The 20,008-nt window shown below is 44.3% G+C and overlaps 1 protein-coding gene across 1 annotated transcript in view; it reads right to left on the bottom strand.

The window, feature by feature from the left end:
• LOC135216294 (bridge-like lipid transfer protein family member 1) overlaps positions 1 to 20,008 on the bottom strand; it is a 661,298-nt gene that overhangs the window by 226,942 nt on the left and 414,348 nt on the right. The window contains exon 15 of the mRNA XM_064251460.1: positions 17,205 to 17,385. Coding sequence (XP_064107530.1) covers positions 17,205 to 17,385 — 181 coding nt within the window. The remainder of the gene's footprint in view (positions 1 to 17,204; positions 17,386 to 20,008) is intronic.

The following is a 20,008-nucleotide window of genomic DNA, read 5'->3' as shown; positions in this document are numbered from 1 at the left end:
GACCCTCTCTTTCAGAATGCTCAAGCGGTCAAGGACGCACCCAAACCACCCTGAAGGATTGGGTTGGCGGGTTCATTCGGAATGTAAAGAAGGGGCAGCCTTGCATTTTGGATAAGAAGATGGCTGCTCTTATCTTCCCGGCTGCAAACCGACTTCGTACGTTGACCCAGAAGCGGCGGCCCCCAACATCGCCACCATTCAGGAGCAGGTGGCATTAGCTGTGGAGGAGCCGGGTAGCCAAGAAGTGATGGAAGAAGTAGCGGCTCTCAACTTAGACCTCGAGCCCATGACGGTAGACGGCACAGGTAGGAGGGTAAGTGAGGAAGGTTTGGTAGGGGCTCAAGGTTTACCCTTGAGCCATTCTAGATCTTCTCCCCCTGTTCCTTCTTCTCCTTCCTTCCAGGGATTCTTCGGGGATGGGCAATCGGTCAGACCAAAGTCCACCCAGGTGATCACTAAAGTTAAAGGGAAGCGTGATATAAAAACGCTTCACAAGACTCTAAGAAGTCTAGTTCGGGTGGCTCTCAGAAATCTCCGGCTCACCATCCCGAAGGAGAAAAACCCAGGACTTCTTCGCATTCAAAGGGCTCCAGAGGAAAGTCTTCTAAGGACAAGGCTCAGCTCCTACCCGACACTGAGCCTTCAACCTCAACAGGAGCCCATCCTAAGACTCCCAGGGAGAAGCAGGAACCTACTCCCTTTGACACGGACTCATTTACTGCAAATATTATGCAGCAAATGGGTAGTCTAGTAGGGAACTTGGTTCAGGACAAGTTCCAAGAAATGCTTTCCCACATCTCTTCTTCCTTGGAGGAGTCAGGCCAGTCAATCCGGGCTATCTCAGATAGGCTGGTCACTCAGGAGAACCTCATAGCAGGTCTCCGTGAAAACCCTGTGACAGGTCTTGCACAGCCTGGCATGGCAGTCCAAGCCGCCGGACTACAATACTTTCCCTCCTTACACGGCGAGTAATCCCTGGAGGATCTCGTCATACGCCCCCTTCAAGGACAGGATGCTGACATTGGCGGACTGTGGACCTCGAAGGCTGGACTTCGAGTTTCACCAAGCAAATTTGCAACCCCCCTTCATCGATTATGCCCGCCTTACGGAGGCTGCCATGAGGAGAGAAGATAAGATCCCTAAAGAGACAGTCATCTTCGGCCGGGATCAAGCCCAAAGAGACTGGCTAAGAAGCCTAGAGGATTGGGACTATAAATACCAGGGTCCAAGCGTTTAAGAGCGCTTTCACAATGTTCGTAGTGGACTGAGAAACACCCATCCCGTTCACTACGAAGGTGACTGAGCTGACTATGCAGGCCGCTATGAGAGACGAGCCGATGCCGCAGCTCCGGGAAACAGAGCCTACATCACTCCTCCTCCCTGGTATGGAAGATCTATGGGCAGATCTCCCGGCCATCTTTTCGGTCGGGAAACTGAAACCAGACTGCACCATCACACAATTTAGTGAGCGGCTACCTAGACTTCCAGACAGTCTCATTCAGGCCGAATTTGATGCCCGAACGAGACTTTCCAGATCCCTCAACACACTGGTCATGACAGAGGTTTCAGCTGTTACATACGGCGACGAACCTCTGTTTAAGCTCACAGCCAAATCACATTTGCATACAGTGCAATGTGATTTGTATGACTTCATCGTGGCAAGGCGTAATTGTTGGAAGCATTGTGGCGGGATCACAAAAACAAGTAACCTCCCCACATAAACTTAACCTGTCTGGCTATCAAACCCACCCTCAATCACACTTTCCACTTAACACTAAAAAACACAGCAGGACAATTGCCCCAATACCTACATACAGAACAAAAACACAAAACAGGTACTCACCGCTGGCTTCTGATACCTAGGACTAGGCTGTGCTGTCGTCCACTGGATATAGGCTATAGGCTAGCGAACACACAACCACCGCCGACAACCAAACACAAATCAACCACCCGGGACCCACAACCCCACAAAAACTAAATAACCCAACGACTAAATGCAGATGAACACCAACCGCCTGAAAAAACACAACAACCACACGACTTACAGCAGTACAACAACCCGCCAAAACCAACCCTGCCCCAACCACCACTAACAGACACCGAAAATGCACCACCAACCTTCTTAACCTCACCACAACCAGACAGACACATGCACAACAACTTCACAACCCCAAAATCTATCAAATAACACACAAACAACGAAACACCAAAGGAAAACTGCTGCCAAAACCAACACTGACTTGACCAGACACCTCACTGTTTACAACTCTCGTAACAGACTTCCATTGACTACCTACAGAGTGCCACAACAGACATGCTTCCGACCGCCATCTAACCACTCCCATTCATTCTTCCACCTCTCTCTCTCTCTCTCTCTCTCTCTCACACAACCTTTGTAGATGTTGTCAAATATAAACTAAAATTACTCCTCCATATTACCTCCCCCATTACATTTGACAACATCTCCTTACACTCACAACATCCACACTAAATTGCCTTTCGCAACACCCAAGGATGCTCAGATGCAGGTTCCCCTGGATCTTGTTTGAGGACCATCATACACTCTTTCAGTTACATCGCCATTCACTTCTTCCAAACCACTTTCTTTCAAACTCCCATTATCTCCCTCACTACCATCCTCCCAAATTCCATTCACTACTTCACCGATGTCTTCCAACTCTGGTTCCAACATCTCCCCTATTTCGGCCACCAAACCACTCAGTTCATCCATACTTCTGTCAAACTCCTGCAAAGACTTATCCATCCTATCAACCACCTCCTCACTATTCAGTTTCCTTCTCACTGAAGTCTTACTTGTCCCTGTCAACTCAAACCCACATACACCACAAGTATCATTCATTCCCCCAAAGTCATCCGTAGCACACGCTTTATCAACCGTATGCACCCTACCACCAACCCCTTTACCATGCCGTTCACGCTTTTCCCTTCCACTTCCTCTCTCCACACTCTTCTGTTTTCTTCCATACTCACCAACACCAACTGTCGATCTCCCAGACCAATTTGTTCACCAACAGTCGGCTCATACTTATTCACCCTCAACCACTCACTCATCGCATTCTCCCGAACATAGTGTGGTACTTCCCTCCACTTACGGAGCTGGTTATGGTGTGCCCTAACCTCATCCAGTCCCCCACCTACTCGCAATTTCCCCAAAACATAACTCAATCCACTCGGTCCCACTTCCAAAATCTCAAAAGGCCCTTCAAATTTCTCCCTTACTTTATTCACATTCATTCTTCCCATCTCAACCACCTCTTTCAACACCTTATCCCCAATCTTAAAACTCTCAAACCTTTCACTCGCTTTCTTCCACAAATCCCGATCACCTTCTGACAGACCCAACCGCGGTCTGACAATCCTTTCAAAATTCAACACATATTTACAAGGAGACATACCTATACTCTTCTGCAGTGTGGCGTTATATACCCAAACTGCACGTCCTACATACATATCCCAATCCTTGTCGCTCTTACTCATCATTCGCAAAATCTCAGTCATCGTCCTAACAGTCCTTTCAGCCAACCCATTCGCACTGGGCATATACGGAGTAGAATACACATGCACAATACCCCATTCCTTCAACATTTCTTCAAATTCCCATCCCACAAACTCAGGTCCATTATCACTCAACATTTTTGCCGGCTTACACACACACATTGGCAACATCACTGACCCACCATTCGTGCAACAGTTTCACTCTTCTTATCTTTGATGGGAACCACATAAGCAAATTTACTCATGTGATCCACCATCACAATCATCCCCACGTGTCCTCTCGCAGTCCTGGGCAAAGAAACACAATCAATCACAAGCATTTCAAACGGCTCTTTCATCTGCAATCGCAACACAGGTGGACTTGCATGTACACACTGATACTTTTCCCCTCTGACAGTCTTCACACGTGACAGCCACATCCACACAAATCTTACTCAACCCAGGAGCATACAATCTCTCTCTCATGCATTCCCACACTTATTTTTTCCCATATGCCCAAACCGATCATGCACCAACAAACACATACTCACAGCTGACTCAACAGAAAACACTGGCACATACACTTCCTTGTCATACACCCCTTCCTGATGCAAAAAGTACACTATGTTTTTGCAGCACACAAAACTTTAGCAACCCTCTTATATACATCCAACTCACATGGCCAGTCTTCCACACGCACTCCTCCCAAAACACATTGTCGCAACACACTTATCTACCAGGCACTTATTTTTGCATTTCCTCAATCTCTTCTCACTCAACAGATCATTCTCACTCCTAGCAATATCAATCATACCCACAAAGTTTGCTACAAACACATTACCATCTTGAATCCTAGCTACTTGCCTGCCCCCCTTTCTAAGAATTCCATTTCCTACATCTACGTCTATATCGTGGATCCTCAAAAAATCTATGCCTATTAAAAAACAAGATGGCATATCATTTTCTCCTATGACTATAAAGTTATGCATTACTTCAAGATCCCCCAACCTAACCTTTTAAACAACCGTACCTCTTCCCATACTAAAACACTTCCTTGTCCCAACCCATGTATTCTCACACTTGTAGACTGCCTTTTCACTTCCCAATCACATCTCTCAAGTTCACTCACCACTGACCCACTCACCAAGGAAACTTGTGCCCCTGTGTCAACCAAACTACAATACTCACTATCATTTACTTGGACAAACGTCACCATTTTCCCTCGAGTCCCATGCATACACACATTCACTACCACGTCCACCTGGTTATCCACATCACAATCCTCCTCATCACATTCATCCTCAGCTAACTCCCCATTTCCACAATTCTGACTCAGATCCCCTTCACAGTCCCTTTTTGTAACCAACCAATTACAACCACGTTCCCCGCACTGAATCATCAAAACCCCACGTTCATTACCTGTACTCACCCTTCCTCGATATTCAACCGGTCTGTCCCATCCAAAATACAACAACACTTTTATTCCAAACAACTCAGCTACTGCTGACAACAATTCATGCAACACTTCTCCTTGCCCACCTTGTTCCTCCGCACATGCCACTTCCTTCTGCACATCACTCATCAACTTCTCTCGCACTCATTCACACTACCGGGTACCTCTTCAACCAGACGCTTACCTTCCAAGTTTTTCAATGCTGAAAACAAACATTCACACATTCTGTCATTCCCTTCAAACCTCTCTTTTACAACCAACCCCTCAGGTACCATATTCGGATCCCAGTCACTTTTCACAACACCACTGTCCTTACCATGCATCCTAGACATCGTATCAGCAATCAATTGTTTTTTACTCCCCGGCACATATTCTAAGCCAAAATCAAACTCACTCAAATCCTCAATTGTCCTCGCAATCCTAGCATTCACACTTTCCTTCTTGATCATATAAACTAACGGCCGATGATCTGTCCTTATGACAAATTTTACCCCATACAAAAACACTTTCAACGCTTTCACACAAAACCTTATTGCCGCAAGCTCCTTCTCAACCACCGAATACTTAAGCTCTGCTTTATTAAAAGCTTTACTCACATACGCAATCACTCTCAATTGTCCCTCCCCATTCACCTCTTGCATCTGCACCAAGCATCCTCCCATACTAAACTTACTAGCATCAGCATACAACTCAAGCTTACTGGCATCCTCACTGTAGTCCGGAAAAGCCAAGGTGACGTCCCTAGCAGCCTCCTCTTTCAATCTCTCAAATGCTCCCACCATTCGCTCATCCCACCTCAGTTTAGTACAATTTTTCTTCCCGGTCCATTCAGTCAACGGCTTCCCTATACCCGAACAATCCCTAACGAACTTCCTCCCGAACTCAATCAAACACAAAAAAAACCTTTAACCTCCGCACAGTCCGGGGACGTGGAAACTCCTTTACTTTTTCCACAAACTTTTCACTCTTCCTTACACCACTCGCACTCACCTTATGACCAAGAAATTCACTTCCCCAGCCAACCACGTACACTTCTCCAACTTCACTTTCACTCCAACCTCTTCAACCGTTCCAACACCTTCTCAAGCAGTTCCACATTCTCCTCAACAGTCTCACTTGCAATCAAACGTCATCTATAAACACAGTCACCTTCCTTCTATCAAAACCAGCCAAAACTACATTCATCGCCCTCTGGAAGGCAGCAGGCGCATTAGCCAATCCAAAACTTAACCTCTTGAATTGATAGTGGCAGCTACCACTCGAAAAAGCCGTAACATGCCTGCTCCCTTCCTCAAGAGGCATCTGGTAATAGCCCCTTACCAAATCCAATTTTGTGAACACTCTCATCCCATGCATCTTATATACACAATCAGACACCACATTCATCAGGAATCGCTCCTTCACAGTCACTTCATTCACCTTCCTGTAATCCACACACATCCTCAAACTCCCATCTGTCTGCGTACTGGGACTATGGGACTATTCCAAGCACTCTCACTCCTCTTGATCACTCCCACTCTCTCAAGTTCCTCACACTGTTCCTCAATATCTCGGGCAACTATAGGCGCAGAAATAAAGTGTCGGGGACGCTGATATATGGGGGTATCGTCATTCAAAACTATCTTGATTCTGGAAGCTTAGATCCCCTGAAATCCTCGTCACCCCAACTCAACGCACCCCGCCTATCCCACAACATCTGCATCAACCGCTCTCTCGTCATCACCAACATTTTCATCCACCTCAATTCTTTCTCTCAGCTCATCATACTTCCACTCATCACTTTTTTTCATGCTACCTGTCATCACCCGCCGCACCCTAACATATCTTTCGTCATCCACATCCACCAACGTATACAACCCCCCCACACAATCACCCTCACGTATACCCCGCACTCGCTTTTTCCTAACACTCGGCAATGAGGCCACAAAAACCCGAGGATTCTCCATATCCAAAATCCCATCGTACACATGCACACTCGCTCTTACCAACTTGTTCGCATCCACACCCTCAACCACATATGCACACTTGTCACCTTTGACAATCCCAAGACTATCGGGCCACGCAACTTTCACACTAACAACTTCTCCAACTTCTCGCGGCACTTTTTTTACACTCTCTTTCGCAACCAACGGCACTCCCTTCCATATTTTACTGCTTACTCCTCCATTCCCATCCAAGTACAACTCTCCATGTACATTCCCCTTCCTATGCAACTCAATCATATTCCTGCTCGGATGGACCACCATCCCACACTTCTTCAAGAACCTGTATCCTAACAACATATCATACTTATCACTCATTCCCTCGATCAACATAAAAGTCACCTTCCTCCATCACTACCCTTTCGATTTCTACATTTTCACGCAACATTCCCACCACAGGCATACCCAAAATTTCCTATTCCTCGTACCTCCCCTTTACATTTCCTAATTTCACACTCACTCCGCAACTTGTCACATCCATTCTTAAAAAGAACACTGACACTGCACCCAGTATCAATCAAAGCAACCAAACACACCCCTTTGCACCTCACTTTTACACTCATACATTCATGAGCTCTTCCTCCAAACCCTTTTTCATGCAACAATCCTTCACGCACATGCATCACTCTTACTGACCGCACACCAGAGGACCCACCCAACTGAATCCCCTTTGTACCTAGTTTTCCCGAACTCCCAACCTGACTCATACTCTTTCGCCTACACACACTCGCCACATGACCTTCCATTCCACATTCAACACATTTTGCCCGCTGTTCCTTACACATCCTAGCATAATGCCCATTCTTCCCGCAATTACCGCAAACCTCAGTCACACGAGTACCTCGACATCCACTTGCTATATGCCCTACTTGCCCACACCTGTAACACTTAACCTCCCTATCTTTCTTTACACTCGCTCACCAAATGCCCTGTTTGCCCACACCCGAAGCAAGCTCCCAACGCCCACCGACATTCATTCTTCCTGTGCCCTAGCTTTCCACATCTGTAACATTGCTGCTCTCGTTCACGACTAACCGACCCTAATCTTCCAACGCTTGCACTCCGATCTCTTCTTAGGGCTAACCATACTTACGTTACTGGCTCTAACGCTCCTATCAACCACTCGCTCTGCCATTCGCCTGGCCCTTCCAAAACTGCCTCCCTATAGCTCTTAAACTCTGGTATAACATCAGCCACTTCTGTCCTAATACTAACACTTCTACTCTCTTTCATACACCTATCCAACTCATAATCCTCTACTATTTCCAAAATGTCGTTCCACGACAACCTTTCATTCGTCCATCGCATTTTTCTCCTTACGTTTTCAGATTTACAAACTCATACACACTCTCAGGCATAGTCGCCAACAACTTCCTCACTAACTCTTTACACTCATTTATCCCTTCGTCCCCAAACTTTTTCCTGGCCAATGTTTTTCCAACCTGCACACATACATCGACAACGACTCACCAACATTCATTCTTACCTCATCAAAACCATGTTTTCTCCTATATCTAACACTACTCCTTATCCTCTTCGCCTGTCCACAATCCAGGCTTTCACACTCTCATACGGCACATTCCCTACACTCATCATTACCCATACATGTTCAACAAAAATCCCGTCAAAAAGCCACCCAACTCTCTTGCCCAGACTCTCTATTATCCCCATACTTTGCCTCACAATACCTCTCATATTCCTTAAAAAAATCCCCTATGTCCCTACCACCATATTCCTTGTATTGTGCACATCTAGGTATCTCTCTCATATATACAGCCTTTCGTACTTCCCGCTCACTCTCACTTTCGCTACCACCATTCTGATCCCTCTTAACCTCGTCCGAATACAGTGAATCAACTTCCATACTAACATCCATGCTCCTCATTACGCTCTTCTTACCCTTCTTTCTACCCACCTGTTTCCACTCACCGCTATCCAAATCACTCTCAGCCCTTTCCCCAATGTATTCAGTCCTAGTCTCATCCTGTCCGTCATCCTCCTAACCTTCTTTCCCTTAATCGTCTTCTTTTCCTCAGCCCCCTTCTTATTCTTGTCCTCAGGTTTATCCTTATCCTGTCTCTTTCCCTTCTTCCCTTTACCTACCACAAACAAGTCACCTTCGTCACTCGTAGTTTCATCCCCTCGCTCTTCCACTGTCTTTACCACTTCTGGCCTATTACAAGACCCAGTAGGCCTACCCCCTACAGCTCCCTCTCCCATGAACCCTTTCATCATCTCCTGCACTGCATTCATCATCCCTAAGAATTTTTCATCCATTTTCTCAACCATTCTCTCTTCTGCTCCTTTCACTTCTTCTTTCATTTCCACTTTTGCACTCCTTAGCATTCCTCTCATTTCCTCTAACTCGCTCTTCAGCTCCTCACACTCTACCCTCAACCTCTCATTATCCACTTCCAATTGTCCTCTTACTTCCCTCTCCAACCTTAACTCCTCCTTCAGCCTCTCCACCTCACTCAATCCCCATCTCAAACTTTCTCACCAATCATACACACTAGCCTAGACCAATTGTCCTGCAGCTGCCACACCAACAGTCCCTGTTCGGGCGCCAAAAAATAATGTGGCGGGATCACAAAAACAAGTAACCTCCCCACATAAACTTAACCTGTCTGGCTATCAAACCCACCCTCAATCACACTTTCCACTTAACACTAAAAAACACAGCAGGACAAATTGCCCCACCCCAATACCTACATACAGAAAAAAACACAAACAGGTACTCGCTGGCTTCTGATACCTAGGACTAGGCTGTGCTGTCGTCCACTGGATATAGGCTATAGGCTAGCCAACACACAACCACCGCCGACAACCAAACACAAATCAACCACCCGGGACCCACAACCCCACAAAAACTAAATAACCCAACGACTAAATGCAGATGAACACCAACCGCCTGAAAAAACACGACAACCACACGACTTACAGCAGTACAACAACCGCCAAAACCAACCCTGCCCCAACCACCACTAACAGACACCGAAAATGCACCACCAACCTTCTTAACCTCACCACAACCAGACAGACACATGCACAACAACTTCACAACCCCAAAATCTATCAAATAACACACAAACAACGAAACACCAAAGGAAAACTGCTGCCAAAACCAACACTGACTTGACCAGACACCTCACTGTTACAACTCTCGTAACAGACTTCCATTGACTACCTACAGAGTCCCACAAACAGACATGCTTCCGACCGCCATCTAACCACTCCCATTCATTCTTCCACCAATCTCTCTCTCTCTCTCTCTCTCTCTCTCTCACACAACCTTTGTAGATGTTGTCAAATATAAACTAAAATTACTCCTCCATAGCATGTCCTGCAAGAGGCCACCATCCGTCACGAGCCCAACAAATTACTGGCCACTTTGATCTGGGGTGCTGAGCTGTTCCCAGAGTCAGTAGTAAATTCGGTGCAATGTGAGGCTACAAGACTCAACCAGAGTCTGAAAGTTCGCTGGGGATTATCCAGTAAAAGGAAATCTAAGTCGACTTCTTCAGCCAAGAAGTCAAAGAAGCCTAGGAAATTCCAGCCTTTCCAGGCTCCCCAGCAACAGACAATGGTTCAGGCGGTTCCGGTCTCTCAGTCGTCACAGATGGAGGTTCAGCAGCTGGGCACAGAGCATTGTGTCCAAAGGCCTAGGATGGAGCTGGACCAAAGGCCCTCCTCCATCCAAAATCTTCTATCAACAACCAACAGCGGAATTGATAAGAGTTTGCGGAATTGATAGAGTATGCCCAAGAACTCCTTTAGAAAGGTGTAGTGTCAAGAGTCATGCACTTAAAGTTTCAAGGTTGCTTGTTCAGCATGCCAAAGAAAGGCACAAACAAACGAAGAATAATTCTAGATTTGTCCTGTCTAAACTTATTCATTCGTTGCAACAAGTTCAGGATGCTGACTATCTTGCAGGTGCGGACCTTACTACCCCGTGGGGCCGTCACCACCTCTATCGATCTTACAGACGCATACTATCATATTCCAGTAGCAAGACACTTCTGCCTGTTCCTAGGTTTCAGACTAGGGAACCAGGCATTCTCCTTCAAGGTAATGCCTTTCGGGCTCAATGTAGCCCCCAGAATTTTCACAAAATTGGCGGAGACAGTGGTTCAAGAACTAAGGTCTCAGGGAATAATGTTAGTTGCATATCTGGACGATTGGCTCGTTTGGGCCACAAGCATCGAAGAATGCCACAAAGCGACGGTCAAAGTAATCCAGTTTCTGGAACACTCAGGGTTCCAGATAAACAAGACCAAGTCCCAGTTGACACCGGACTCTTGCTTTCAGTGGCTGGGCATTCAGTGGGACTTGAACTCACACACACTATCAATTCCGTCGTTGAAGAGGAGAGAAATAGCCAAAGCAACCAGACAATTTCTCAAGTGCAAGCAAACGTCTCGGAGAAGCCAGGAAAGGATCCTGGGCTCTCTACAATTTGCCTCGGTAACAGACGTTCTGCTAAAAGCAAAGCTCAAAGATATAAATAGAGTCTGGCGCTCAAGGGCAAACAACAAGTCCCAGGACCAGCTGTCCGCTATCCCGGCGATCTTACGCAAGCGCCTCCGCCCCTGGGCGGAGGTCAAGAATTTGTCGAAGTCGATTCCTCTTCAGTTCCCTCCGCCGGCACTAGTTATCCATACAGATGCATCACTAAGTGGCTGGGGAGGGTATTCTCAGTACAAGAAAGTACAAGGAACTTGGTCCCTTCCATTCCGCCAGCTCCATATCAATGTATTGGAAGCTATGGCAGTGTTCCTCACCCTGAAAAGACTTCAACCAGCCAAGAAATCTCACATCAAGCTGGTGTTAGACAGTGCAGTGGTAGTACACTGCATCAACAGGGGAGGCTCCAAGTCAAGCCATGTGAACCGTCATGATAGCCATATTCTCACTGGCAGCCAAGAACCTGTCCGCCACACACCTAGCGGAGTAAGAAACATGATAGCAGATGCGCTATCTCGCTCAGTCCCTCTACAGTCGGAGTGGTCCCTGGACAAGCAGTCATTCAATTGGATCTGTCAGCAAGTCCCGGGGCTTCAGATGGATCTTTTCGCCACGGAGTCGAATCACAAACTCCCTTGCTACGTGGCTCCCGACCTGGACCCTCTGGTTTATGCCACGGACGCCATGGCTATAGACTGCAATCAATGGAAGAAGATTTACATCTTTCCTCCAGTGAATCTTCTTTTGAAGGTTCTGAACAAACTCAGGACTTTCAAGGGACGCGTTGCTCTAGTAGCCCCCAATTGGCCCAAGAGCAATTGGTTTCCACTTCTATTGGAGTTGGGACTCCGACCTCAACGGATTCCCAATCCCAGATTATCCCAACTAGTACAAATGAGGACTGTGTATGCTTCCTCAGGAATTCAGAAAACCCTAACTTTATGGACTTCATGAAGTTTGCGGCAAAAAGGGATGCCAACATTGACCCTCAAAACATCCTATTCTTGGAACTGGATAAACGAGAGTCAACCCTTCGTCAATATGACTCAGCAGTTAAAAAACTAGCTATTTTTCTGAGGAAGTCTGAATCTCAAACCATGACAACCAACCTGGCCATTTCCTTTTTTAGATCATTATTTGAAAAAGGTTTAGCAGCTAGTACTATCACTACTACTAAATCGGCACTAAAGAAAATCTTCCAGTTTGGTTTCAAAATAGATCTAACAGACTCTTATTTTTCATCTATCCCTAGAGCCTGTGCTTAGGCTCAGACCATCAGAGAGGCCTAAGTCTGTGTCATGGTTCTTAAATGATGTTCTCAAACTGGCCTCAGACACTGATAACGATTCATGTGACTTTTTACCCCTCCTGAGGAAAACATTATTCCTTTTAAGTCTAGCCTCAGGAGCCAGGGTATCTGAACTGTCGGCTCTATCTAGAGACTCAGGTCATATAGAGTTTCTCCCTTCAGGAGAAGTCTTACTTTCTCCAGATCGTCAATTTCTAGCTAAAAATGAGGACCCACTGGCGAGGTGGGCCCCATGGAAAATTCTCCCACTTCCTCAGGACCCTTCCTTATGTCCAGTTACTGCCCTAAGAGCATACCTTGCTCGAATGGTCATAAGATCTTCAGGCCCTCTATTCACGAGGGAAAAAGGTGGCACTATTTCCTTAAAAGGAATTAGACAGCAAATGTTATATTTCATTAAACAAGCCAACCCAGAATCTTTCCCCCGGGTACATGGCATTAGGGCAGTAGCTACCTCAGTCAACTACTTTCAGCATATGAATTTTGACGATCTGAAAAATTATACAGGCTGGAAATCTCTGACAGTGTTCAAACGTCACTACCTCAAGTCCTTGGAAGCTCTTAAATTTCCAGCAGTTGCAGCGGGAAACAGTTTCTCCTGACACTGCTGACATTCTTCCTGTGGCTCTGCCACCATGTGGCCTTTTCTTATGCCTTGGATGCCACATATAGTACATAGTTGAGATGTTTCCTTATTTTTATTTTAGGATTACTCGCACAGGATTTATATTATATGATATTGTATCTAACCTTAAGGTTAATATTAAGTTACTATGTTTACTCTTAAGTCTTTATTATAATTATTTCTAGTTCATAAGTTTATTTTAGATTATACTAATTAACCTTAATTGTTTTTCATTTGTTCCTTACAATATCTATTTTTGCTCATTTATTTCAAGCTTGTGGCCAATTCTCTGGTACTATTTCACTGGGCGACACGGGCTGAGCCCAGAAAAGGGAGTTTGATGAAGGAAAAATCTATTTCTGGGCAAGGGCCCGTGTCGCCCAGTGTAATCCCACCCTTCTTTTATAACCCCACCCTTGGGCCCAAGCTTGACAGGCTAACTCCAAGGATGACCGGTAGAGGCGCTGGTGGTAGCGTTGGAGGCGCTAGTAGTAGTAGTAGTAGCTGGGAGTGGGTGGGCCTTGTATCAGCCCCTCTCTGGTAGAGGGATTTCGAAGAGGGATGAATCTAATGGTAAGAGACCCGTGGTAGTGGTTTCACTCGCCCCAGAAACCATACCAACACCTTTTATATAAGGTGAGCGAACCAGAATATTCTGGCATTTCCATTTTAGCTTTTTTCTCTGGTATGTTAGCATTAATTTACCTTAGAAATGTGTGCTAAGGGACATTTCACGTAGCAATACGGGCCCTTGCCCAGAAATAGATTTTTCCTTCGTCAAAATCCCTTTTTGTGATACTATTAAAAAACCAGGTACAGGCAGTCCCCAGACATCAGCGGGGGTTCCATTCTTGGTGGGGTGCTCATAAGCGAAAACCGCCATTAACCGAAACTTGGTGATTTATGGTGCTTATGGCGCCAAGTTTCAGTTAATGGCGCCTCTATTAGGTTGTGCGGCGCCATAACTGCTATTGGTACCCAATGGCACCAATAACCTAAACTTGGCCCGTTGTGGCACCATAAATCGCCAATTTTATGGCACTAGAGACAAGCACCATAAAAATGGATTGCCATTAACCGGGGACTGCCTGTATAAGCATTTTTAGTAGGATTTTCTTGAGTTTGAACTAACAAAATAGGCAGTTCTTAGCATTTTTATATGGATTCTAAGTATTCATGCAAATACAGGGGGTCCACTGTACTGTCAACATACTGTAAATGCACCGTTCTATAACTTTGACACATAATTAAGAGTTGTATTAGTCCAAATAAAAATCAATGTTCATTCACAAAAAGGAATTTCAGAACACAGAGAACGAGACAGAATAAAGAAGTTTATAAAAACGAGGATGTGTAAGAGCCCAAGGAGTCACTGTAACAGCTGCAGAGAGGACGGGCATCCATGGAAGCTGTGTAAATGTAGTGTGGGTCAGGGAAACTAGGTGTGAAGAAGGTTTACTGTGGTGAATCCTCTGGTGTGAAAGGGATAGATATATTTAAAGTAAGTGGAAAATCTTGAGAAAATTGAAACTGTTGTTTGTGTGTGTTGGTAGAATGTGGTGGAGTGGTTTTGAGGTTGCTAATGGATACTGGTAGTGAAGGAAACATGCTGTATAAGGAAGCGCATGAGAGCTTGAAGGATGGTTTGATAAGAAAAGAAGGCTGCAATGGTTGTACTAAGGGTATTGAAGGGTCAGAGATGTCAGCAGATGTTAGGTTTAGAGAGTTTGTTAGAACTGCTGGCATAAAGATGTTGGAGGATGACTCTTGTATTGTCGATGGGGCCAGCAAGGAGTATGACATGTTGTTGGGGTATGGCTTTTTGAAAAAGAATAGAATAAAGATAAGTCCAGACAAGGCAATTATCAAAATAAGAATGGAGACAGAAACCAGCGTACATAAAATTAATTGCATGCTAGGGAAGGCAGTAAAGTAGATGGATAGGTAATTTTGAGAGTGAAGTTATACGCCATGGAGGACATGAAGCTGCCAAAAGAAGTGGGGCAACATGACCAATGTATAAGTAGGATGGAGAAAGAATCTTGCCATCGAGATAGATGACTTAATGGCAACTATTATAGTAGATGGAGGAGATGCCTGCTACAAGATGAAAAGAACAGCCCATGTATTTGATAGAATACTGGATGTCAAAGATCCAAAAGGTTTGTGTGCAGGTGTGTGGAAATACTAGTAAGAAGAAATGGAGGGGAATACATCTCAGAGATAGGTTGGGAACCTTGAGCAGTCTTGTTGACTTAGGTGATAGTAGGTATGTCACTGGTATGACGTGATGGTCAGTGATGAAAAGTTGGGAGGATGGACGAGGGAAAAGTTGAAGGAGAGAGTGAAGTGGAGTGAGAAGTGGAGTGACGAAGAGAAGCAATAGGTGTACGAGATGTTGTGGGAAAGGAGAGGATTGTCAAGTCAGTTGCGCTGAAGATTTTGGGACAGTGAGATTACCAGAGTTCAAGATCCAACTGACTGATGAGACCCTGATCTACTAAAGACCTAGATATTTCCCAGCCCCAGCAATGAAAAAAATTGAGCAACAGTGTGAGCAGCTAGAGTGAGGGAGTGATAGAGCCGAGTGAGAGTGCATGCAATAGCCTTATAGTACCTATAAGAAAACTAGATGGGAAGTTAAGAATGCGTATAGTTACCAGAAAGTGAATGAGGTGACAGTAAAAGATTGATTCCTCATGTGTGTAGTGTTATTGTGTACAGCATGCATGGAATGAAAGTATTTACTAAGATGGATCTGGTAAGGGGGTATATTACCAGATGGCGGTGGCCAAAGATTCCCAGCTACTAACCACCTTGTCTACATTGAAAAACCACTATCAGTTCCATAATCTATCATTTGGTTTAGTATATGCACTTGCTGCATTTCAGAAGGCTATGAATGTGGTGTTAGCAAGTTTCCTCTTGAGAGTGTGATTGTGTTTCTAGGTGATAATTTGGTGGTGAGTAAGACAGTGTTAGAGTATAAGAGATTGGTGAATGCAGTATTGTAAAAGTAGGAGGAAGTGGGTGTGAAAGTGAGAGTTCCGAAGTGTGCATGGTTTGTGAAAGAAGTAGAGTTTTTGGGACACACAATGAGTGCTTCTGGTTTATGAAAGTCAGAATAGTTTGTGAGGAAACAGACATTTGACCTAGACCCAGGACAGGACAGTGTGAGTTGCATGGGTTTCTTGGGTTGGTTGAGCTTGGAAGGAAATTTGTGAAGGGTTGTTCAGGCATATCTAAACCATTGACTGAATGGACTTGGTGTAAGAAAAACATTGTATTGCAGTGGAATGAAAGAATGGTGAAAGTGTTTGAAAGGTTGAAAGAAGATATGGTAAAAGATGTAGAGTTGGTGTATCTGAACTACAGTCCAAATGGAAGTAAACTTGAGGTAACAGACAAAAAGTAAAAGGCAAACAGTAACACTTCAAGAACATTAGTACGGTCAAAAGCATGCCACATTTGCTACACTGTACAGTTGTAACTAACACCAAAAGAGGATCTCATCCCTGTGATAACTAGCTATGGTAGTCTTCCTGGTAGGTTCTTGGTTGGTCATCAATTGTACATATGTATGCAATGTTTACAATTTGATTATATTAGTTGAAAGTAAAATAATTAACTCAAGATCTATTCCTAAGAAAATGGGATAGCTTGTTTAGCAATTACTAAAGTACAGTGTTGAGGTATCTTGTTTCCTTCATGAAAAACAGAAAATTAATATGCCTTTGATTTAATCTTTCCTCTAGCTGCAAATGACAATTATTTTATTATAACTATCGTTTTCCAATTTTTTTTAAATACAACATACCACTACTTAATGACAAAATTAAAAAAAAATTGTATGATTCCTTAATTAAAAAGAATTACCTTAACAGGCACATGGATACTTTGCACATCCAAAGCCTCTGCCATAAGTGATGCCATCACTCCAAGCCGTCGACTTTCAGATGCATGAAGGAACTGAATGACTGCTACAGTTAATCGATCACTTGGATTCATCCATGCATTGATGGAGGGAGATGCTGTGCTAAGCAAGTTCCAGTCCAACCTAAAATATAAACCATCATGCTCAAATAAAAGATGTTATTTTGCTATGAAATTACAATTTGTAATAAAAAGATGTTTGCCCAATGGTATTTCAGAATTCATAATAAAAGATTTTTTTCTTTGCAGAAAATTGAAAAGGCTTCACATGACACTAATTTCAGAATTCATGATAAACATTTTTTTGTAGAAAATTAAAAAGGTTTCAAATGATACTAACAATTACAACTCAGTCTCCAAATAAGATATTTTTTATGCATAGAAAGACGGAGCCTTACCTACTGAAACCCTTGTTTCATTTATACTATTGGGAATATATCTGTGCCTTTTTCAAAGAAGTTTCCAACATCATGGCATAAGTGAAAAAGGAAGATAAATTGGAAAAATCTTTGACACCATAAAAGGGTAAAAAAAATCCATAAGATCATTTCACACTTAAAACAGTAAAGGTGCAAAAATGCATTAAAACTTCAAGGATGTGGATCAACAAGTGGTATACCAAAACTTTTGCTCTCCTTTTAAAAAAAAATGCAACTTTTTTTTTTGTATTTACGACAACTGTCTACAAATATTCCTTAATGCCATAAATTCTCACCTTTACAATATCTTTCAGTTTAGAAACAGTAAAATAAAAGTCTACTGAATACATCAGGTGATACAGGAATGTTAAAATTCAGAGATAAGTCACACTCCAGCTAAAGTGAATTCACATGAGCCGTGCATCTGATCTAGGCCTGTCCCTTATGACACTCCTGATTGGCTGTTGATGAGCCAATCACAGGACTGGAAACTCAGCCTTGCTCGAGAGTTCACATAGGGAGGTTGTATATTCCGACTCTTTCAAAAATTACAATTTTCATTACACCTCAGTTTTACCTGCTGAAAAAGGGTGTTTCCGAATTTCATCACTAAACATCTTCAAGCCAAATATTTAAGGATTATAATCATATTAGAATTATGTACTTCAGTAAACTTAATGCTAAAATATTTATAGTGAAATAAACGTGAAATTCATAATATAAAATATATTCTTTCATTCCCTACATGAAATCCCAGTGCATTCATCATTTATCATCTTGTGTTTCATACAGTTTCGTAGCTTAAATGCAATGGAAGACAGTGCTAACAAAAAAACTATAGGTAGGATTATCAATATGAAAATAACAAGCAAAAGATTAAGAATATTAATCTCTCTCTCTCTTATCTTCGTGTAGTCGGGGTTACTCACATGATCGCTCGATGATGTCATCATCTTGATCACGACACCTTGATAGAAGAAGTCTTATGGGGGAAAAAGAATATTAAGACTTCATTATCATCACTATCATTATAACCATCATCCTTTCATATCCTATAATGGATATGAATAACCCCGACCGCCTCATCTTAGTCCGCCCAGTGTTGGATTACATTCGTGAATGGTGCCAGTTTCTCGTGGTTCCTGCCAAGAACCTTTCTTTGGATGAGGGGATGATGCCTTAGAAAGGACGTCTTAGTATAAAAGTGTACAACCCCAAGAAGCCAAAGAAATATGGTGTAAAATCATTTTTTATTACGGAGTCCAACACTGGATACGTCGTGGACTTCTCTGTGTATTCCGGGGTCTTCAGTCTTGTGGAACGTTTCCGTAACCAGGGATACCACCTGTTTACGGATAATTATTATAACTCAGTATCCCTGGCCCAGGAACTGTATGAAGCAGGTGTGCACGTTAGTGGTACCCTTCGGTTGGTGTGTGGGGCCACAATGTCCTCAAGAGGTTCGTTAGCCAGACGCAACATCTGGCAAGAGGAGAGACAGAGTGGCGGCGGAAGGGAGATGTCTTCGTCATCTGTTGGAAGAGGGTCCAACTTGTCCCCATGATTATGACGAGTCATGAGACCATTCAAGAAGAGTTCATTCAGCGGAAGAAGACACGTCAGCAGGGCCGAGTTATGTATGAGGAGTTTCTTGTCGAGCGGCCTACCGTCATTGGGCACTACAATAGGCAAATGGGAGGAGTTCAACTCTTTGATCAACTCATCCAGTATTATCCCTCCGCCAGCAGAACCAGGAGGTGGACACAGGAGCTCCTCAAATACATACTTCAGTTGGCCCTCCAGAATGCCTACATTCTCTACTGTGGTTACAATTCGGACCTCCGGAGGTCGTCCAACATCCAGTTTCTCGAGGTGGCCGGGAATGCCCTCATCAACTTTAATCCAGATGAGTGGCCTTCCATCACCGCCCCCCTGCCCCGAGCTCCAGATCTGCCAATAGAGGAAAGTGCAGATGTTAGGAGGGCCAACCTCGGTTGTCCTGCTCCTGCCGCCACTGCTGCCGCCACCCTTGATGATCCTGTCAACGCTCAGATTCTGACTTCCCGTCAGATAGTGGACCCTGTATGTCGGCTGCAGCCAGGAGATCACACACTAGACCCCCTACAAGGGCGCAGGCAGAAATGGTGCTGGGTGTGCCATATGAATGACAGAAGGAGAGACACCTAGTTCTTCTGTCGCACCTGCAATATAGCAAGCACTTTGCAGGATCGGGGAGTGTGACCGCAAGTACCACACTGCGGTCATATATTGGAGTGCGCCTGCCCAAGGGACAACGGAGGGTGCAGAGGGCCGCCCTTCGGTAGCCCT

This window comes from Macrobrachium nipponense, chromosome 6, assembly GCF_015104395.2.
Source record: "Macrobrachium nipponense isolate FS-2020 chromosome 6, ASM1510439v2, whole genome shotgun sequence".
Taxonomy (NCBI): Eukaryota; Metazoa; Arthropoda; class Malacostraca; order Decapoda; family Palaemonidae; genus Macrobrachium; species Macrobrachium nipponense.
This window is presented reverse-complemented; position numbering and strand designations above follow the sequence as displayed.